The sequence below is a fragment of the Lissotriton vulgaris genome, chromosome 10, assembly GCF_964263255.1.
Source record: "Lissotriton vulgaris chromosome 10, aLisVul1.2, whole genome shotgun sequence".
NCBI lineage: Eukaryota > Metazoa > Chordata > Amphibia > Caudata > Salamandridae > Lissotriton > Lissotriton vulgaris.
The window spans coordinates 46,229,170-46,251,353 of NC_141698.1; the positions used below are offsets into that span (position 1 = coordinate 46,229,170).

The 22,184-nt window shown below is 40.4% G+C and overlaps 1 protein-coding gene across 1 annotated transcript in view; it reads left to right on the forward strand.

The window, feature by feature from the left end:
• The first annotated feature begins 3,753 nt into the window (after nt 1–3,753).
• The window catches only part of LOC147684546 (extracellular calcium-sensing receptor-like), a 42,454-nt gene continuing 24,023 nt past the window's right edge, over nt 3,754–22,184 (forward strand). Inside the window, exons 1-2 of the mRNA XM_086939706.1 lie at nt 3,754–4,011; nt 20,000–20,824. Of these exons, the coding sequence (XP_086795832.1) occupies nt 3,754–4,011; nt 20,000–20,824 (1,083 nt within the window). The remainder of the gene's footprint in view (nt 4,012–19,999; nt 20,825–22,184) is intronic.

The window sequence follows — 22,184 nt, forward strand, 5'->3', positions numbered from 1 at the left end:
AATTATGCTAAGTGTTTACATGTTTTATTAGGTGCAGGTTGTGGAGTTTTTAGGGGTAAATAGTGGCAAGTACTTTATTTTGTATTAATTATTAATAAGTTGTTAAATACAATTAAGTATTTAAATGTCAATTAATTATTTGAATTGTGCAATTCATTTTTTAAAAGTTGAATTAGGGCGTAAAAAGGCAGGAAATTAATTAATGAATTCATATTTAATTTTTAGTTAATAAATGATAGTAGTTTAAGTGATAATAAATTATGTTAATTGTGCAAATCATATTTTAGATGTGGGTTGTGGGTTTTGTAGGGGTATGGAGTAGGAAGTAAATGCATTTGATGTAATTAATACTTATTTTGTAATAATATTAATAATTACCTTGATAATTGATTATGTTAATTGTGTAAATACTTTTCTTTTAAATTTTATGAGTGTGTTATGTGGTTTTAGGGGTATATTGTGAGAAGTAATCAAACACTTTCCCTACAGTTATGCTGAGTGGAGTGGGAATAGTATATTTTACCCTTCCATAATCCAACACTTTCCCTAATGGTATATTGACTCGAGTGGGAATGATAACAAAATTCAGCATTAGGGATCCAGATAGCAGTACAGTTACACACTCATGGCAGTGGACTTTTCTGCCCCAATATGCAGCTCAAAGCCAAATATTACATTGACATTGGAGTCTTTACATTCAAGACCAATATATCATACATGTGCTTAAACATAGCTCCCAGTGTCTTTGGAAAGATGGATAGGAAACCAACATATAAACCTGTTCTGCACTGATATCCAGCTCTCTTGATTTTTGCCTTTTTCAAGATTTCCCCACTAATAAATCTTCTAATGGAAAATTTGTATCCTAAATGAAGCATATGGGTATTGCAGAAAGGTGTTTAGCTGGAACCGTCGCATGTTGCTCAACAGGAACACTAAAGCATTTGACCCTCTATGCCAACAAATAAAAGTGAACTGATATGCATCCTCTGTCTGTATGTGTCCATTTACAGATCCAGTGTTAATGCATAATTAGAGACAACCGGACATGGTGCTGACATATGTGATTCTACTGCTTCACTTGCGGGCCGCTAAGTCAATTGCTCTGGAAACCCCTGTACCACGCTGTGCGCTTCCCAGCCTCAACATGGAGGCATACTCCATGGAAGGTGATATAATCTTTGGGGGTATCGCGCCATTTCATGGGGAGAGCTTTTTCCCACCTTCCAATTTACAGTTCAGGGACAACCCGGCTCCCAGAGTTTGCCAAAGGTATTTCATTCTTTTTATTCAATGTTAATGTGTAACCTACTATTTCTGTTCTTGAGTGCGCCTGGAAACAACTGTTCAAAATTATAAACAAGATGTACCATACAAGTTTAGAATACCAGTTCATACCCACAATTACCTGAGTAATACTGTGATGCCTTACTGTTCTGAAATAGACAAAAACATAAATGCTGAATCTTTAATTAGAAAAAATGGACTTCAGATTGCCTCTCAAATCAAGTCAGGAAGAAGCTGTTTAAGGACTAGTGTAGCCTAATCCTGTAATCCAACTGGCATATGTACAAGGGGATTGCGCCACAGGAACATCACTTTTTACAACGTTCCGGTGGAGCAATGTCCTGCACCAAATTTACAAAATGGCTTCAAGCCACTTTGCGTCGGTTAACGTCGCTTTGTAAATATGGTACCCTTTCACGCAGTGTACTGTATGAGAGGGGAGTGCAATGGGTGTTGTTGAGGGCGCCGCAACACCCATTGCTTTTTTACCCTGCCCCAGATTTACAAGAATCTGTAAATCTGAGGCAGCACCAAAATGTAACACAATTCAAACACAGGTGCTAGATTGGTGCACTGATGAGAAATACTTTTATTTCTACTCCTTTTTGCATTCTGCAGCCCACATAGAAAGAGCAAAACAGCTTTAATTATTGTCTATGTGCAGGAAGGTGTCTCTTCTTGCACACAAACAATTGTCAAATAATGGTGTTTTGCTCATTCTACGGCACACCTAGAAGTATAAATTATTTATTATGTGCAGGAAGGGACACCTTCCTGCACATAACAAAATATTCCCTGCAACACAGTCACCCTTACACAATGGTGCAAGGGTGTCTGTGCTGGCTCTAGTCGTTGGACAAGGCCCTTTTTGCAAGGTTATCCCCAAACCTTTTACCTTCCTCCTGTATTTTGTATGGACTGTTTTGTTGACTTATGGATTCTGGGCACTTTACCACTGCTATGCATTGCTAAAGTGCATGTGATGTCTCCTTTGAAATTGGTATGAATGGCTTACAACTGTTTGGCATATTTATTTTACCTGTTAATCCCTTGTACAGTGGTATCCCATATACTCAGGACATATACATTAAATGCTACTAGTGGGCCTGCAAAACTGCTTGCACCCTCAACAGAAGCAGCTTTTGAAACCTGTCTCAGGCCTCTGCCACTGCAGGGCCTGCATGAGCAGTTTACTGCCACAGTAATTAGCCATTTAAAATTACTTGACAAGTCTGGAACTGCCCTTCTGCTACATATAGGTCACCCCTAATTTAGTCTCTAAGTAGCCCTATGGGCAGGTTGCTTTGTAAGTACGTGATAATTTCTGATCCAAAAGGAATAGCGCCAACATCAAAGACTTTTGGAGTATAAGTACCCCTTGATTTTAGACACTGTATGGGACTTGTAACCAGACACTGCTGGCTCTAAATTCTGCACCAAAGGACTGCTGGCCTGCCAGAAAAGATCACCACGTGGATTGTTTTTTCTCTGGTGTGCCGACCTCTTAGAGACTCTGACACTTTGCTAATACCAATTCATGTTATTTGCTAGATTTAGTAACTCATGTGTTTTGCCAGGCAGTAGTGGATAATATCAGTGCTTAATTTGAGCCGGTGGTTGCAGGAGGGTCCCACTGACAATCAATTTTTTTGACCAACCCTTATTTGTCCTCATTCCAGAACAAAAGCAAGACAATCACACAAGTAGGGAAGAAAGAGGAATTAAAATATGCAAAAAAGGGAAAGCAGGAAAACAAAAACCCTGCGAGATTAAGATGTGTGCCTGTGATCTGATTAAAGAGTCATGAGGTGAAATGAAGACTACATAGCTGGGGTATCGGACACGTCAATGTTCAACACGCCTCTCACCTAATTTTTTACAAATTGATTGCTAGACAACATTATGGTTACTGAATCAGTCCTAGCAGAGGTTAAAGTGTCTCCTGTGTGAGATTTGGTTTCAAGAAGTCAAAGAGGAATGGGGCAAGGATTACTTCTGATTTTGTTGAGCCAAAATGCACTATTCATTACTTTACACAAGTTATTTTGTACCAAGGGATAGTCATTAAGAATAACATTACAGTTTATGTAGTCTGTAAAAGAATATATTTTATGAAGGGATGATGCCAGTGCTGCTATTATTGTATCTCAAAGCAAACACAAGGACACCTATAGGAATGGCCATTTGTCTACCTATAGTACAGTTTGATTATATTTGTTATTTGGCATAACAAAACACACACTTTTAAACATTATAATCCATTTGTAATCCAAAGTTTAAAGCAATCTTGGTGACACACATTTTAAAGGCAATTACCCTTGTCCATAACTTGCCTTTTTTAAACATACTGTAGGGTATTCATTTTTAGCTGACAGATTTTAACTATACTCTCAAGTCAATTAAATGTATTTTCTTTCCTGTTGTATCCCCAGTCCTTCCATAGACTCCTATCTTGCTATCCAAGCAATGGTCTTTGCCACCAATGAAATCAATCGATATGCAGAGCTTTTGCCCAAAACAACTTTGGGATTCAAGATTTTTGACTCTTGTGGGTCAGACGCTGGGCCCATTGCAGTGACGCTGCACCTGCTCTCGGGTAGAAATAAGACCACCCCAAACTACATCTGTTGCTCAACACCTAAGATGGTTGCCTTTATTGGAGATAGTCGCTCATCAGCAGCTGTGGCGATGGCCAGGGTCCTCGGGGTCAACAGGATCCCTCAGGTATGGGACAAACCTTTCATTTGATTAAATAGGCATAACTAGTCAGGTGAAATAGAGTGCATTTGTGGATGCTCTTCAGGTGGCCCAGTTATGTAAAAACAAGCATGAACATGCAAATCCTAGTATTGTGTTAATGGATTGGCACAGGCTTTCAGCATATGGAAAGCATATACATTTTGCTGCATTAGAAATAGCTTCCTGTATTAAATTCTATTTCAGGGGACAGTCATCCTTGTAAAGATATGTTTTATGCACTCATGTAGAGTGTGGTGTTGTGTGCACAAACAAAGGGTATCAACAGATAATTTGTGTTAGCTAACGTGGTAAATGATCTGTCAGATGAAAAATCTCAAAATGTTCTAGAAATGATAGTTCATTCTATAGAAAAGTTGAGCTGCAGATGGTAAGAGAATACTGTTGGTTTAAGATGTCTAGTTATTTCAAATTGGTTGAAAATTCGAAATCTGGAGACATTGGGGCATATTATCAAGGGGGTTTATCTCCGCTTTTTTGGCTTTAAAAGCCAAGAAAGCGAAGATAAAATTATCTCCCTATTACCTAGCTGTCGTTAACACCAGTTAGCGACAGCTAGTAGGAGATAGCGACCATCTAGGGCCTGACTTTGCATGTCAGTGATATTTATCACTAATGACATGCAAAGTGGGCGTGCCAAGATTTTAGCGACTGGAAACAGTCGCTAACATCGCTATCTCCTATTACCAACTTTTGGAGATATTCGCTCTAAGCGCGAATATCTCCAAAAGCTAACACCTGCCCTGAGCAGTTCTTAGCCATGTTATCCAATGGGAGGTGGATAACATGGCTAAGAGCATTAGCTCGGTAATGCATGAATATCGCTGACTTTTCAGAGATATTCATGCATTGCGGCCGATTTTTATCGCATTTGCAATAAACCTTGGTAATACCAAGGTTTATTTGCGATACAAATCGCCGCAGCTCAGCGGTAAATGTTGTCTCTAACCAAACAATAGCGATAATTATCGCTATTGCTTGGTAATATGCCCCTCAGAGACTGGTTTTGAGCAGGGTTAATAGGATGCTCCATCCCAAACATGATATACCTTCCACTTTTTTGCAAGTGCAATCGGATATAATGCACTTGTAATATGGTGGGCATAATATCTGAATATCTGTCATTTTTGCGACAGTGTATCCCATTCGCAAAACTCTAAATCAGTTCTGATTGGTCCGATTTAGAGTTTGGTGGCGCAGGATACTCTGCCATTAGTGTATCAAAATACCCTGTCTGCCAGACTTGCAATTCTCTTTCTATTGTTACAGTTGAGTTTAGTGCCATCTTTCTGCCAGGTTAGCCTTTGCCAGCCAAAGCCTTTGACTGATGTTTCATTTAATTTCAGTCATAGGGCCTGATGACGAGTCTGGCTGTCTTGCGACCAGCGGACTCACTGTGGCGCAGGAGTGGTGGGGCACAGTTTTGCCAAACACAAATTACAAAGTCATATCAGCGGTGGACCACCTGTAGCACCAGTGAACAGTCATTCCCTGGGGTTGGAGTAGGAGCGCGACAAGGCATTATGCTGAGCAGGGTGTGGTGCAGTCCTGCTCAGTATATTTTGAGTTCTTGCACCGCCAGCCTTTTCAAGGCAGAGCCCCGTCATGAAAAAGCTGACAGTGCAAGAACGAAAGGGTCCTACAGGGCTCCATCTCCCCCATGCTATGAGGAGACATTCATGGGGGTCCAACATGTGCCTCCCTGTCAGTATTCACAATAGTTCCAGCATGGTAGGTATGTCACCTTCTTTTCCCATTGCGGTGCCTGTTTTCAAGGCACCACCATGGAAACCAGCACAGGAAAGCCAACCGTTATACGGTAAGTGGTCCTTCCACAGCTTTGGTGCAGGGGAGCCGGCGTTGAGCCAACCCGCTGTGCCAAAGTTGTAATCAGGTGCATAGTTCCTAGACCATCTGCCCTTTTCTGAGTGCATTCTGTAGGTACTGTCATGGAAAGGCCAGTGGTCCTGAACAGAAAAGTTCCCAGGGCTTATTTACAATGAATTCGCATAGGACAGCACTGCAAGGGTTCTTGCTGCCTACCCTACATCAATTTGAAAAGGTAGGAATGCTCCATATTTACAAGATATGTTGCATTCCTTTCAGCCAGCGCACAATTTGCTGCCAAACACTAACGCAGGCTCTCTTACACCCTGGTGCAAATGTGTTTCTGTTGTTGGCAGGATTATTTTTGTGCAGGAAGGGACACCTTCCTTCACAAAAGCCTGGCTGATGAGGGGTGATCCCATGAAACTGGTCCCAGGATGCTTGTTTCTGGTCCAGGGAGGAGGGTCTCGCTTGCCGTTTGGGCTGGACTGTTCCCATTAGGAGTACGGAAAAGGCTGATTTACATATGGCTGGGGTGGCATGGTGAGCAAAAGAACGATGGATTTAACCCAGATCTCTTGACTGGGGGTGAATGTTTGATTTGTTCCGCATTCCATCCATCATTTGTTTGTCTTTTGCTTTCTCAGCCTAAGTGCGCCAAGAATACCCAGACGTGGTTCCAAGGCTCACTGTGCCACTGGATTCAAGCTAGCCTGGCTGATGAGGGGTGATACCTCGAAACCAGTCCCAGGATGCTTATTTGTAGTCCATGGTTGATCAGGCTTGGCAGTTCGGGCTGGACGGTTCCCATATGGAACAGGGAAACGACTGATTAGCATATGGCTGGGCCTAAACTGGGGTGGCTTGGTGAACAAAAGATGGATTTAACCAAGATCTCTTGACTGAGAGGGAATGTTCAATTTGTTCTGCATTCTGTCCATCATTTGTGTGTCTTTTGCTGATCATTCAAAGTTTCCTAATCAGCATCTATTTAGCACATGTGCCTTTACTAATGGCGAAGATGGCAGTGAAGACTCTAATGCAGAAAGCGGCCACCAGACTTATGGATGTAAGAAGAGACAAGGATAAGCCGCACAAAAAAACATAGCATAAAATATCTATTTTTTAAATGTGTTTCCACTGTAATAATATTTTGCACATCGAAAATGCAGGACAGGTCTCTGTATTTCAGAGGGCGACATGAACCTCAGATGGTTAAATACACACAGCAAACTTTTGTAAGGAAAGAGAGGAGCTTCCTGAGCATTCCAAAACGCCCGGTAGTCAGTCCGGCCCTGGTTTGAAGGGGTATAGGATGGGACATTAGGAAATAATGTATTAATTAATTAAGAATTAACAAATAATTTGTTAATAATTATTTAGCTGATTATTAATTACGTCAATTGTGTAATTATCATATTTTTCAAATTATATAGTAGTTGCGAGCTGTTGGGTCTGTAGGGATATAAGGTGGGAAGGTAATTAAGTAATTGAATGTATTTATTTATTAATAATTAATTATTAAAGGTACATTGTGTTGCATTTATTTCATTTAGTTACATCTTAAGTGTGGGCTGCTAGGTTTGTCGGGGTATAGTGTGGCAAGTTAATCAAGTAATAAATACATTCGTTTTTTTTATTTGATGATTAGTAAATTATTTACAATCATGCTAATTGTTTAATTGTTTTTTTATTAATAAAGGGCATATAAAGCATTTTATAGTTATAAATTATTAGGGATATGTTTTATATATTTTATGTGTTTGAAGTGAAGCACATTGCCTACTGTTGCACAGACTGGAATGGTAACAGGAATTTTTACCCCGTTGATGTCCAACGCTTTCCCTACTGTTGCACAGCCTGGAGTGGGAATAGTAAAGTTAACGCCCTTAAAGTCAAACCTTTTCCACACTGCCACACAAACTAGAGTGGGAATAGTACAGTTTTCCTGTCTGAAGGCCAACGCTTTCCCTACTGTTGCAGAGACAGGAGTAGGAATAGTAAATGGTACCCCTCCAGAGATTAAAGCATTCCCTCCGGTTGCACAGACTGGAGCAGGAATGGTACATTTTACCCTTCCAAAGTCCAACGCTTTACATTGTATTGCACGGATGATAGTGGGAATAGTAAATTTAATCCCTCTGAAATCCAACGGTTTTCCTACTGTTCGGAAGACTGGAGTGGCAATATTAAATGTTATATATGAGGGGTGGCTGCTGGGTTTGAAGGGGGTATAGGGTGGGATGTTAAGTAATCATGTAATAATTAATTTGGTAATAATTATTTAGTTGATTAATAATTATATAAATTGTGCAATTATGATTATTTTTAAGTTATATATTTGGTGCAAGCTGTTGGGTTTGTAGGGATATAAGGTGGGAATTTAATTAAGTAATTGAATGTATTCATTTATTAACACCATGGCTGCGTGCAAGATTCCCCTCCTATGCTGGGCCCCAATGTAAATGGGTGTGGTCATGACGAGCTCAACTCGTCATGAGCACACAATAAGTATACCTCATGACGAGCTGAGCTCGTCATGAGCATCGAAGGGGTTAATAATTAATTATTGAAGGTACATAGTATTGAATTTATTTCATTGTGTTATATCTTAAGTGTGGGCTGCTAGGTTTGTGGTGGTATAGTGAGGTAAGTTAATCAAGTAATAAATAAATTACGTTTTTTTAAATGATGATTAATTAGTAAATTGTTTATAATCATGCTAATTGTTTAATTGTGTTTGTATTAATAAAGGTCATTAAACATTTTATAGTTGTTATAAATTGATAGGGATATGTTTAATATATTTTATGTGTTTGAAGTAAAGTACATTGCCTACTGTTGCACAGAGTGATAACAGGAATTTTTACCCCGTTGATGCCCAACGCTTTTCCTACTGTTGCACAGCCTGGAGTAGGAATAGCAAATGTAACGCCCCTAAAGTGAAACCTTTTCCACACTGCCGTACAAACTAGAGTGGGAATAGTACAATTTTCCCGTCTGAAGGCCAGTCTTTCCCTGCTGTTGTGGAGACTGGAGTGGGAATAGTACAGTTTTCCCGTCTAAAGGCCAACGTTTTTCCTGCTGTTGCGGAGACTGGAGTGGGAATAGTGAATGGCACCCCTCCAGAGATTAAAGCATTCCCTCCTGTTGCACAGACTGGAGCAGGAATAGTACATTTTACCCTTCCAAAGTCCACCGCTTTACGTTGTATTACAAAGATTATAGTGGGAGTAGTAAATTTAATCCCTCTTAAATCTAATGGTTTTCCTATTGTTCCGAGGACTGAAGTGGCAATAGTAAATGTTTACCCTCGGAACTCCATCGCTTTCCCTACTGCTGCATGGACGGAGAGGGAATTGTACATTTACCTTCTCTGAAGCCCAAAGCTTTCCCTATGGTGGCACAGACTGATTTGGGAATAGTCAATGTTACCACTCCAAAGTCCAATGCTTTCCATATTGTTGAACAGCATGGTTTGGGAATAGTACATTTAACATCTCAGAAGTCCAACACTTGCTCAGCTGTTGAACAGACTGGAGTAGAAATCCAATGCTTTCCTTACTTTTGCACACACTGGAGTGGGAATAGTAAATTTTACCCCTCCGAAGTTTGACACTTTCCCTACTGTTGCACTGGTGGGAATGATAAATGTAATCCCTCGGAAGGCCAACACTTACCCTACTACTGAACACACACTGGTGTGGTAATAGTAAATCTTACCATCTGAAGTACAGCACTTTCCCTACTGTTGTAGACTGGAGTTGAAATAGTACATTTTACCACTTAGAAGTCCAACGCTTTCCCCACTGTTGCACTGGAGTGGGCATAGTATGGGTTAGAAGACTTCCTGTCATTTAATGTATGGATTATCTTAACATGCTGTAAAAAGCTCAGCTGGCATTATACATGCACTTGAATATTGGAATATTCTGTCTACTCATTATACAATAAAAACACAATTAAAAATAGAGAAAAGTGTTTAAAATTATGAACTTTGGTTTACAATGATTTTTCATCTTGCTTCGGAGAGTGCATCCTGGGACTGTTACAGCTTTGTACCAGCTTCATTTGATTCATAGTAAATGTTACCCCTCTGAAGTCCAACAAGTTCCCTAATGTTGCACAGCCTGGAGTGGGAATAGTAAATGTATCTCCTCTGAAGTCCTACACATTCCCTATTGCTGCACAGACTAGCATGGCAATAGTAAATGTTATTCAAATCAGGGAGGGGGGTCGTAGAAGGAGCTATGATCCATTCAGCTTCCTTTTAGTCAGTCAAAATCAAGGGGGAATGGACCACTTGTACCTGCAACCAGGGTTCACTGTGTTCTATCCGTCAGTACTTAAAAAACCCTCATTCATGTAGGCAGGCCGTGTGGCGGTTTATCTTGATTCTCCGCCTGTATCAGACATGTGACAGAATCATAATTGGGTCCCAGTATAACCATGCGCTTTATAAAATTTGTAAATATATTAGGTTGAAAACCATAGTTTTCATTATTTATGCAATAAGATAAGTTTGTAATGAATATTTTTGCCAACATGTTTTGGTATCATGATAATGCTGTGATTGATATTATGTCAGTGATCCGCTTTACAGCAAAGTGATGGATGTAATGCTTGAATGAATCTCAGCCACTTGCAATCTCTTGGGTCACCCATTATGCCATCTCAGGTTGGACCTAGCCACATGCAAATCAGCCCTAACCTTGCTCCTCCTGGAAACAGTTCAACCCGCCCTCCTAGGCCAGGTCCTTCCTGAACCAGAATACAAGCAACCCAGGACTGGGTTTTCCATTATTATGGGTTAATCAGCCAGGTGTAGCTTGATTCCAGTGGAATAGTGACCCTGGGATCCATGTCTTGGCATTCCCCTTGCACTTAAGGCAGCAACTGCAACAATGTGATGGATAGAATGATTGAATTAATCTCAGCCTCTGGCAATCACTCCGGGCACATCCAATTCATCAATTTTGTGCCCACCATGACACCGTAGTATGGATCCAGATATTTACAGATCATTCTCGATCCTACTTCTCATGGAAAGAGCCCAACCCAAAATGGCAGGCCAGGTCCTCCCTTAACCGGAATGCATGCAACCCAGGATCGCTTTGCCCTTATTATGTGCTCATCTGTCAGGTATAGCTTGACTCCAGTGGCACAACGAGCACAGGACACACGTCTGATCATACTCGACGCATTTAGGGCAGCAACTTGAATACCTACATAGTTATAAATGGAATGCTTGAATTAATCTAAGCCACTGGCAATCACTTGGGCCACATCCCATTCTATGGTTTTTCAGCCACCACGCTACCTCAGTTTTGACCCATTCATGAAAACAGTCCAACCCTAAATGCCAGGCCAGGTCCTCCATGAACTGGAACACAGGCAACCCAGGACCGGTTTACATATTATGGCATTAGGAAAATTGGTCTGATGCGGCTGAGTGTGGCTATACATCTCATGCTCTGTTGCTTTGTGGGCTGAGCCATTGCAGAAACGAACTTCTTTGATGGCTCTACCTACTGAAGCAGCACAAATAGTGTTCACTTATGGTGCTTCATATCCTGCAACATTGTGGAACTGAGGCATTAAGACGTCTGACCTCAAAGTGGTTATTTATGCACTAAGGCGATTTTGGCTAGGGGTGTGCAAATTCTGGTTTCACATAATTAAGTGAAATCCTAGAAAAATTTATGCGAATTTATGCTTAAACCAAATCTGTCATTTTGCACCATATTTTATCGCAATATCGCAAAATATGCCTCACAGCAATTTTTGGTGCAGGATGCATTTAAACAAAGCCCTGCAAACAACAGCCAGCTGTTTTTTTTTTCTTCACATGTGTTTGTAGTAAATTTGTACCATGGATTGGATGTTTCACTGTAAATGTTTACGGATAATGGTGCATAAAAATATGTGAAGTTGTGAAATGGTTTAATGTCATGTAGCTCATCTAACAAGCGAAAAATAATTCCTGAAATTATGCAACTTAGGCTGGCATGATTTGCATTTCGCCCAGGCTTAATTTTGACCAAGTGCAAATAATTTTTTACACTGGTGTTAGTAGTGGCTTGGACATGTGCTTAACATACCATTGCATAAAAACTAGGCAGGACATTTTGTACTGTATTACATTGTGTAGTAGCATGAATATACAGCTTTATTACCACTGATAAGGTCACAAAACAGTTTGATTTGTGTAGGGTTCCTGGCACATTTTCAGAATGAGTAGTTGCTATCATGTTGGATGTAGTTTCTTATTCCGGAGGTGGTGGTGAGTGGGCGAGGTATTCAAAGACATGTTTCAAACATGGCGAGGTGAACATCGCTACATATAAGAGTTACGTTTAGGGGGGCAAGTGTGAGAATAGATATACTTTCCCATTCCAACTATTTTAGAAGCTGTTCGTTCCTTGAGGTTGAGACCCTCAGAGTGTCCAGTACATAGGTAGGTGGGGTCCATCCGTGATTGTGTTGTATTGATTCAACCCAGGATTGATAGAGACAGAATTGCCGGACACACTGGGCCGATTCACAGAACTAACTTAAGACAAAATCCTAAACTTACTACTTTTGGTATTCACAGAAGTTAGGATTGTGTCTTAAAACAGACTTAAGACAGACTTAAGGCAGACTTAAGTTAGGATTTTGTCTTAAGTCTGTCTTAAGTCTGTCCTATGACAAACTTAAGACAAAATCCTAACTTTTGTGAATAGCAAAAGTAGTAAGTTTAGGATTTTGTCTTAAGTTAGTTCTGTGAATCTGGCCCACTGTTTGGCACTCAAGTTATATCCTGTGTGCAGTCCACCCTGAAGCAATCAGAAGTACAACTATTTATATTTAATGTATTGTTAATCAACTGGCATATAGGTAGTGATTTTGATGGTGGGGTTGAAACCCATAACATCTCTATAATCAACATTGCAGAAGGGGCAGCTGGGTGCTGAGTGCATTTACACTAAAGAAGGCAAAACCACAGATGCCCCTGTTAACCTAGATGGCAAAGTGTACAAATCAGGGATACTGGGAAACTGAGTGAAATGATGCAAAAAAGATTAAATGAAAATTGAAGCAACAGTAAAAGTTAATGTCATGTGCAGGAGATATAATGCTCTTCATAGGAATGGATAGTGCCAACTGTTACACATATACCCCTCAAAAGCAATGTAAGAAAATGAATTGCAAAGAAAAAAACAGCCTTTAAAGGCATAGATTTCACCTATGCCTGCTAATCCAAAATAGACCATAATTTGCTCTGTGGTTTAAGCCTTAAATTAGTTTATAGACTGATGAATTTGTAGACTAGCTTTAATACCTTGTGTTTCCCCATTCCCTGTATATCTAAGTTGCAGTCTGGAAAGCTGAGAGTGAATGATGATGTAATCAAATTATGATATGTATGTGCATGTGTGTGTCTGTTTTTAATTGAACCTGTAGATAAGTACAATTACGATGAGGATTAAGCCCTGATTAGAGCTGTCTTCCTGATGGTGTACCTGAGAGCCTAATTTGTAAAGATAGAAAATACCCTCCTTTAGTTGACTGAATCCTGTCTTATCCTTAAAGAACCTTTCACTAGACTTAAGACTAACGTCTTTGTATGTTTGCTTTGAAAGTGTATGCAAAGGGGATACTGGTTAGGGGTGGATGTAGCTTGAATACTTCCATTTAGTGTAATCACAAAGAATTATTTAAGAGTTCTACAAGATTTCACTAGAATTACGAGCTCTCTAGTCAAGTTTTGTTGCATTTAACTCTATTTCCTAGTGCAAAGATGCCCCTGCCCATCCAAAATGGAAGCAAAGATGCAACCCAACTAATGGAACCAGTGGTGGTCTTTATATACTGCACCTCAATCACCAGTGCTACCAGGTATAATGTCCTGTGCACAATTCTTCCAGCAACTGCTGCTGTTTGGTACCACTGTCCATCAGATTTAAACTTATGAAAAAATTGAAGGTGCACCAGAAAGAAGTCCAATTCCAATATAAGTTTCAAAGTATCTCCTTTATTCTTTTTCTCCAAAATAGAAAACTTTAAAATCCAGCCTAAAGGCCCATAGGAATTAATGGGGAGTATTCCTTATTTGCGATTAGCAATTTGCTAATCGCAAATAAGATAGCGATTTCAAGGGTGCCAGGGGTGTCCAAAGGACACCCTGTAGCACCCCTGAAATGCAAATTTACACAGGTGTTGCGCACACACATGTCCAAAGGACATGTGTGCGTGTAACATGCAACAGAGAAAAATGCACTAAAGTGCATTTGTCTATTTTTTTGCTATTTACCACGAAGTCAGACTTCGTGGTAAATAGCGGACAGATATTGCGAATTCGCAATTTAAAATTGGTTAATGAATTGCATTTAAGGAATCAATAATAGAGATTCCTTAAATGCAATTCTTTGCAAATATGCGATTTCGCAAATAGCGATTTTTGCATTTTGAATGATGTATCCCAAATGCAAAAATTGCGCTCGCAAAGGGCCAGATTCTCAGAATTCGGCCCTTTGCGAGCGCAATTTCCTTTCATGAATCTAGCTGTATGTTTTATCCAGCTGCTCATCAAGAGGGAGTTTGTTTTTGGAAATAACAAAAAATAACCCTGACCCTGGGTGTTTTCTATCAGGACCTATTTTTCTTATTTCCTACTGGAACCCCCAGGCTTTTCCAGTTGGCCCAGAAGAGTTTAAAAGAAGGACATCAGACCATCTGCTCTAAATAGTGCGGATGGTAAGATGTATTCACATGGACAGCCCCAGGTCGTTCGGGTCATCAATGTAAGGTTTCAACCGGCATAAGACACTTCCGGCAGAAACACTTGGTCCGGCTGACTCTGAATAGAGCAGCAGACCATCAAATTGGCAAAAAGTGTACTCCACCACGTGACAGAGTACCCTGTGCACCAAACTATAAATCAGGCCTGCAGTTTGTAAGATCAGTAATTTGAGGGTACTAAGTGATCTGAGTTACAACAGCTGTGGGGCACACTATGTTTTTCCCAGCAAAACGCATAACCCTGGCCTATTTTACCATTAAGGGCCATCACTGACAGGTTTCGACACAGGGCACACATGTGGGGTACTTGAATTGAACCCAACAATAGCCTGGGATACCTTTGAATTTTTCAGTTCACCTCAGATGTATGTGTATGTTGGATATGAACTGGAAATAGTATTGCCTATGATAGCAGTTCCTGCGTCTTTAATGGAATCAATTGTGATTGCTTTTTTGGCATATACATATTTTTGGGCTTTTAGCATTCAAACATTGAAATTCATTTAAAATTATATCATTTCCGCTGGCTCATACCATTCATTGCGTTCTATGATGAAATATCGGTGACAACAGGAACGAGGACACAAAAATTGACTTTAACTATTTTGTAGGTAGAGCCAAATATATTGACTACAGATATAAAGAAGACCAGAATAAAGTCATACATTAGGTAAGTATATAAAAATGTAAGGGAACAGCCTTTGCATTGAGGCTGTTACCCCACATGCCAATAGAACGCAGGCATTCCCACGCATGCATTGTAACAACGCATAGTCTTTACTACACATCCTTTTTACATCACATGTGCTTTTACCACGCATACCTTTACAACAAATTCCTTTGTAAATGTTTGTATGAGAAAAACACATATGTTGTAAAAAAATATAGGCAATCCATATCACTGTGGGGAAACAGATGCTCTTTTCGAGGACCGGTTTCTGGCATTCTGGCATTCTGGCAGAAACCGGTCCTCGGAAGGTTGTTTCCGGTCCAGGGAAGGCATGGCTTGGCAGTTCGGGCTGGACTGTTCCCATGAGGCACAGGGTCAGACTGATTTGCATATAGCCATGTCTGAACTGGGGTGGTGGAGTGGGCTAAAGAACGGTGATGGATTAAACCCAGATCTTTTGACTGGGTGTGAGTGTTTGATTGGTTCAGATGCTCCGTCCATTGCCACCCCCTTTTGTACCGCTTTTGGCCGCCATAAGTGTGGCAGGGTATGCTCAGACGTGAGTCCCTTGCTCACTTTACCACTGGATTCAAGCAAGCCGGGCTGAAGACGGCTGGAAAACCAGAAACCGGTCCTCGGAAGCTTGTTTCCGGTGCAGGGAAGGCATGGCTTGGCAGTTCGGGCTGGACTGTTCCCATGAGGCACAGGGTCAGACTGATTTGCCTATAGCCATGTCTGAACTGGGGTGGCAGAGTGGGCTAAAGAACGGTGATGGATTAAACCCAGATCTTTTGACTGGGTGTGAGTGTTTGATTGGTTCAGATGCTCCGTCCATTGCCACCCCCTTTTGTAGTGCTGATATTGGGGCATTCATCTCACCTAAATACCCCAATTTAGATTTTTTAATCCTATCAAGGGGACACAAGAATAAAGGTAAATTGTGGTTTTCCCCTTAGATAGTTTTTACCACCCATATCTGCACCTTCTGATCCCTTCTTGAGGGAATACTTTTCCTCTGTATTGTTTCTTTTCTCCTTTCTCACTTCCTTCCCTCACCACTCTTCTTCACAAAAAATATTGCGCTCCGTCCAGTGTGTTGGGGTGCACCTGGACGTTTGATGTCGCCCTATGATGAAGCATGGCACTGCAAAGTGTGTGAGGGCAATATTAAGAAAAGCCATGTCCTTCCCTTCCCCCTTTGCCTCTTGCATTTAACGTTGGATTTATCCTATTGGAGGATCTGACAGCAGAGGAAAACCCTCCTTTATTGTAGGTACTATTTGGTTTTGTTATTCTCAATCTTTCTCTCCTGAGTGAGTTTGTTGTATCTTTAAAATATACCTACTTTATGACTGACAAATGTAACTCACAACAAGGACTGCCTCCACTTTGTCTCTCTTTTTCCTAGGCAGCCAGGCTCCAATTCTAGTTTGAGAGGAGCTGCACGCAGAATCAGTTTTGCATGACCAAAGAGGAGTGGTTGCTCATTTCCCTGGCCATACTTTTGGGTGGGCATAGGAGCTCTGAACAGGGTAATAAGGGTTTGGCTTTGTTGGATTTAGGAAGCCTGGGGCATTCTGGGATTCTTTTCAGTACTGCACACAGGAATGGTATGCAACCGTTACAACACAACTTTTACAACGCATACTGTTACAACGCACACCATTACAACGCAGGATCCTTTACAACGCATGCCTTTACAACACATGTCATTACATAGCAGATGCTATTACAACGCATGCCATTACAACATAAGTATAGGTAAGTATATCATTTTATTTAACCTTTTTTTTAATTACCAAAATATTAAAAATAAATTAAATAAATTAATTAAAGTAATTTTATATATAGTTTGTGTTTTGGGGTACAGGGGTATTTTTAGGGTTCAGGGCTGGGTTTGGGTTTTGGGGTACAGGGGTATTTTTAGGGTTCAGGGCTAGGTTTGGGTTTTGGTGTACAGGGGTATTTTTAGGGTTCAGGGCTAGGTTTGGGTTATGGGGTACAGGTGTATTTTTAGGGTTCAGGGCTAGGTTTGGGTTATGGGGTACAGGGGTATTTTTAGGGTTCAGGGCTAGGTTTGGGTTATGGGGTACAGGGGTATTTTTAGGGTTCAGGGCTAGGCTTGGGTTATGGGGTACAGGGGTATTTTTAGGGTTCAGGGCTAGGTTTGGGTTATGGGGTACAGGGGTATTTTTAGGGTTCAGGGCTAGGTTTGGATTATGGGGTACAGGGGTATTTTTAGGGTTCAGGGCTAGGTTTGGGTTATGGGGTACAGGGGTATTTTAATTAAATTATTATTATTAATTATTATTATTATTATTATTATTATTATTATTATTATTATTATTAAATTAAGTATTTAATTAAATTAAATAAATTTATTTTAGTAATTTTAATATTTATTAAAAAAAGTATATATATATATATAATTTTAAAATTACAATGACATTAATAAAAAATGTATTTAATAAATAAATTTAATGAAATATTTATTAATTACATTTAAAAAAAATAATATACTTACCTATACTTATGTTGTAAAGGAGCCAGGAGTCACCCTGAACCTCAGGTGAGTGCAGGTATAAATCTGGCACCCCTGAATACCTTCCTCAGAATAATGCTAGTCAGACAGACAGAAGAAGGATTGCACCTTCTCCCACTCACACCCAGGACAAAGAAATAGAGTCTAAGGGTCAATTGGCTACAGTGTCATAAAATCTGCCAGAAGCCCACATTCCTCAAGCCGCTTAGCAGACCAGCTTAAACTTGGTCTGTCCTGGACCCTGCTGGGGGGGTTCTGTTGGAGAGAGTTCCAACCCTCAAGTGCTGTCCCTCAGGTCCTGGTCTCTTGCCTGGTGTTGGAGTGCACTCTTCTTCTCTTCAAACTTCAAGACGTGGGACTTTGATACTTTTTGTCAATTTTCCGCCTCAAGAACAGAGGCTGGAGTCACCATTGAAGCTGCAGCCATCAACATTGCCACCTTGCCCCGCTGAGAATCGTCTCTAAGTCCAAACACAGAGGACTTCACTGTAACTGATGATGGGCAGGATCCAATGAATATCGAGGCCTTCTTGGGCACATACTTTGCCCGCTCTGAGCTGTTCTGCCTTCATTGAGAATCACACCAGGACCCTGCACCTCCACAGCCCCTTGACGGCTCTTAGACAACACATGTTTACTTATAAAGATGTATAAGTCAGAAGGCAAACTTTCCAACAAAACAAATCTGGTTTCTGTATCCGAATGGCAATCCATCACTCTCAGCCTTAATGTTTCACTTTGACCCGCTCTATCACTACCAGTTAACTACGGTTAGTGCTTTGTGCTTTTTGGGGCTGTTTTTATTTTACACTTTAAAAAATTCATCTCTCCAAGTGCCCATATTGGATTTTTGGGCATATTAACAAGCAATAGCGATAATTATCGCTATTGCTTGGTTAGCGTAAAAAATTTACCGCTGAGCTGCGGCGATTTTTACCGCAAATAAACCTTGGTATTACCAAGGTTTATCGCAAATGCGATAAAAATCGCCGCAATGCATGAATATCGCTGAAAAGTCAGCGATATTCATGCATTTCCGAGCTAATGCTCTTAGCCATGTTATCCACCTCCCATTGGATAACATGGCTAAGAACTGCTCAGGGCAGGTGTTAGCTTTTGGAGATATTCGCGCTTAGCTCGAATATCTCCAAAAGTTGGTAATAGGAGATAGCGATGTTAGCGACTGTTTTCAATTGCTAACATCTTGGCACGCCCACTTTGCATGTCATTAGTGATAAATATCACTGACATGCAAAGTGGGGCCCAAGATGGTCGCTATCTCCTACTAGCTGTCGCTAACTGGTGTTAGCGACAGCTAGGTGATAGGGAGATAATTTTATCTCCGCTTTCTTGGCTTTTAAAGCCAAAAAAGCGGAGATAAACCCCCTTGATAATATGCCCCTTAGTTTTTTGGGTGTTTTGTTCATTAAAATGTTCTCTATTTTATGAACTTAGAGTAGCATTTTTGTTCTGCTGGGTTTTTGCCTTTTTAAGTATTTTTGTACTTCTAAATGGTTGACATGTTTTCCTAGGGGGATCCTGTCTAGTCTGTGCCATAACTACCAGGGGTTGAGGGTTGACTTTTACTGGACCTAACATAAACAGTGACCTTACTTACTTGTGGTGAACTGCCACCCACCCCAAAAAATGATAAACTTTCTCACATTTATTTATATCGATCTTCATGAAACACAACAGAAAAATGGATCGCAGACCAGGTCTGGTTTTTGAACTGGTATAGAAAGCCAGACTCAATGTGGTGGACTCTGGGTCAGTAGCTTATCAGAACATGATACCCCCGCTAGACATGGGTATGAAATATTGGTTTTCCAAGCTATGTGTGCAGTGAAATTAACTTTATGATATGGAAAGAGTGGAATAGTGTAAATTAATGGGTATTTTTGAATTGTCATCAAAACTATGTTTTTGTTAAATTCTAAATAAAGTAGGTTAAAAAAGGTAGCAATAATTTGCTGCGCTGCATGGACTAGAAAAAAACACTATAGGTCATGATTCTTGTAAAAGCATTACCTATAGGACTTTTTCATAACAGATTTGTGTGGATGACAAAATCTCATTCTAAGAACTTTATTCTGAAGAATTCAAAATCACATGAATTTTCTCTAAAACAGATCAGCCATGGAGCAGGACTCCCAGCCCTAAGTGACAAAACCCAATTCCCATCTTTCCTTCGAACATTGGCCAGCGTTGACGTGCAGCCTTTGGCTTTAGTTGAGCTTTTGCTCACATTTAGATGGACATGGATTGGGATTTTGATCTCCAACAATGATATTTGTCTTCAAGGCAGCCAGGTGCTGAAACAAGAGGCAGAGAAAAGGAGGATCTGTGTTGAGTTTTTTGAGATCCTGCCAACAGTTCCGAGCCGAGCTTCCTTAGACCGTGTCATAGGGATACTGCTTCGATCCACAGCAACTGTGATTTTCTGCTATGCCTATGATGTTCATATTCTCCCAGTACTGAAGGAAATGTCTATGCTTGGCTTCTCTGGTAAAATTTGGATTGCAATTGCAAGCTTGATGGCAGCTCCTTTGTTTTCTGCAAGAGAATTATGGGAGATGCTGAATGGCACCTTGGGTATGGCAGTGCCAAACAAAGAAATTCCTGGGTTTAGAGACTTCACCCATGGAATCCATCCATCTTGGACCAAAGGGGACATATTTCTGACAAGTTTCTGGGAGCAGGTCTTTAGCTGCACCTGGGTGAGAGAATTGAAGCAAGGTGAAGGACATGCTTCAAATAGGACAACACTCTGCTCTGGGACAGAAAGTTTGCAAGGAGTTGATTCTTCGGTGCTTGATGCAAAATTTATATCTACTTCATACACTGCCATCTACATCTTGGCGCAAGCCCTCCATGATTTGATTTCCTGCAAACCACTTGACGGTCCATTTGCCAATAATTCATGTGCAGATCCTCAAACCTTCAGACCATGGCAGGTGAGAGCACTGGTGTACAAGTGAATCGAATTTTGATTTAGATCCAACCATTTTGTTTGTTTATAGCATTCCTATAATGAATATATCAAATTACCACAAGTGTCAGACTTTAAGTTCTGAGTGAATCCCACTGACATTAAATTGAAATTGTGATACTGGGTTTAAGAAAACGTTATAGATTTAGTTGAATCCATGAAAACTCTTTCCCATACCATACATTATATGATGTGGACAAATCATTGTTTGTACATGCTAATGCTTAAACATTGTTTACCCTTATTTTTAGCCACAAATTTGACTGACCAAATTTTGTCCCTGTGGCTTCAAGTGTCAGGGTGCACATTGTATCTGTCACGTTCACTTTGTTTATTGACAATGGTAAGCATATGGAGAATTATCAGTTAGGAGAACTCTTGCATCGAATAACTAAAAATGACATTAGATGTCCATGTTTTTATTGCAATGTTAATGCCTGAGTTGTTGGAAGTTTTTGTCACAATGTTTTGAAAAAATTGTTTAGTTGTTGAAAGGCAATCCATTATCCTTATGACCGTTCCTACACTGAATTGGATGTAGTCCTTCTAGACAACTCTCAGTTAGGTGGTTTCTCTTTCACCTCTTATCTTTAAAGGTAATCTCTTAAAATATAGGGTTTCTGAGAGTTTTTAATTTTCATACATTGTTTTTAACAAGAATGGTTGGCGCTATAGTCTATAGGCTTGATTCACAAAAGTAAATTTACAATCTGGTGTAGGTTTATGAGTTTTCAATATTGACAAAACAGCATTTTAAAAGGAATTTTACGAGTGAAGACTCCGTGAAAGAAACAGAGTCTCTGCACATAAACATATAGGGCCTCATTTATGAAAAGTGACGCATCGCTGCGTGAAAACAGTGATGCGTCACTTTTCATTGCGCCCTCCTTGCGAAACCAATGATGCATCATATTTACAGTATGACGCATCATGTCACAAGGAGTTACAGATACGTCCGTATTTCGGACGTATCTATAGGCGCAAAAGTGACGCATTGCTGGAGTGTGTCACAAAAGTGACGCAACTCCAGCAATGTGTCCTTCCGATTGCGTCAGAGATTTTGACGCATTTGAGTCCTAGAAGTGGCTCAGTGAAATCTCATAGATTTCACTGCGTCCCTTCCATGACCCTTTCTTTTATGCAATTCCACTTTATACCACTCCAGTTTATGCCACTCTACTTGTCACCACCCCACTGTACACTACTACTTTTTGTGCCACTTCACTCCATGCTTTTCTACTGTACCACACATAACTCTGCCTCACTACACTCCACTCCACTCTATGCCATTATGGTCTTTGCTTCTCCACTCCACACAAGTCTGC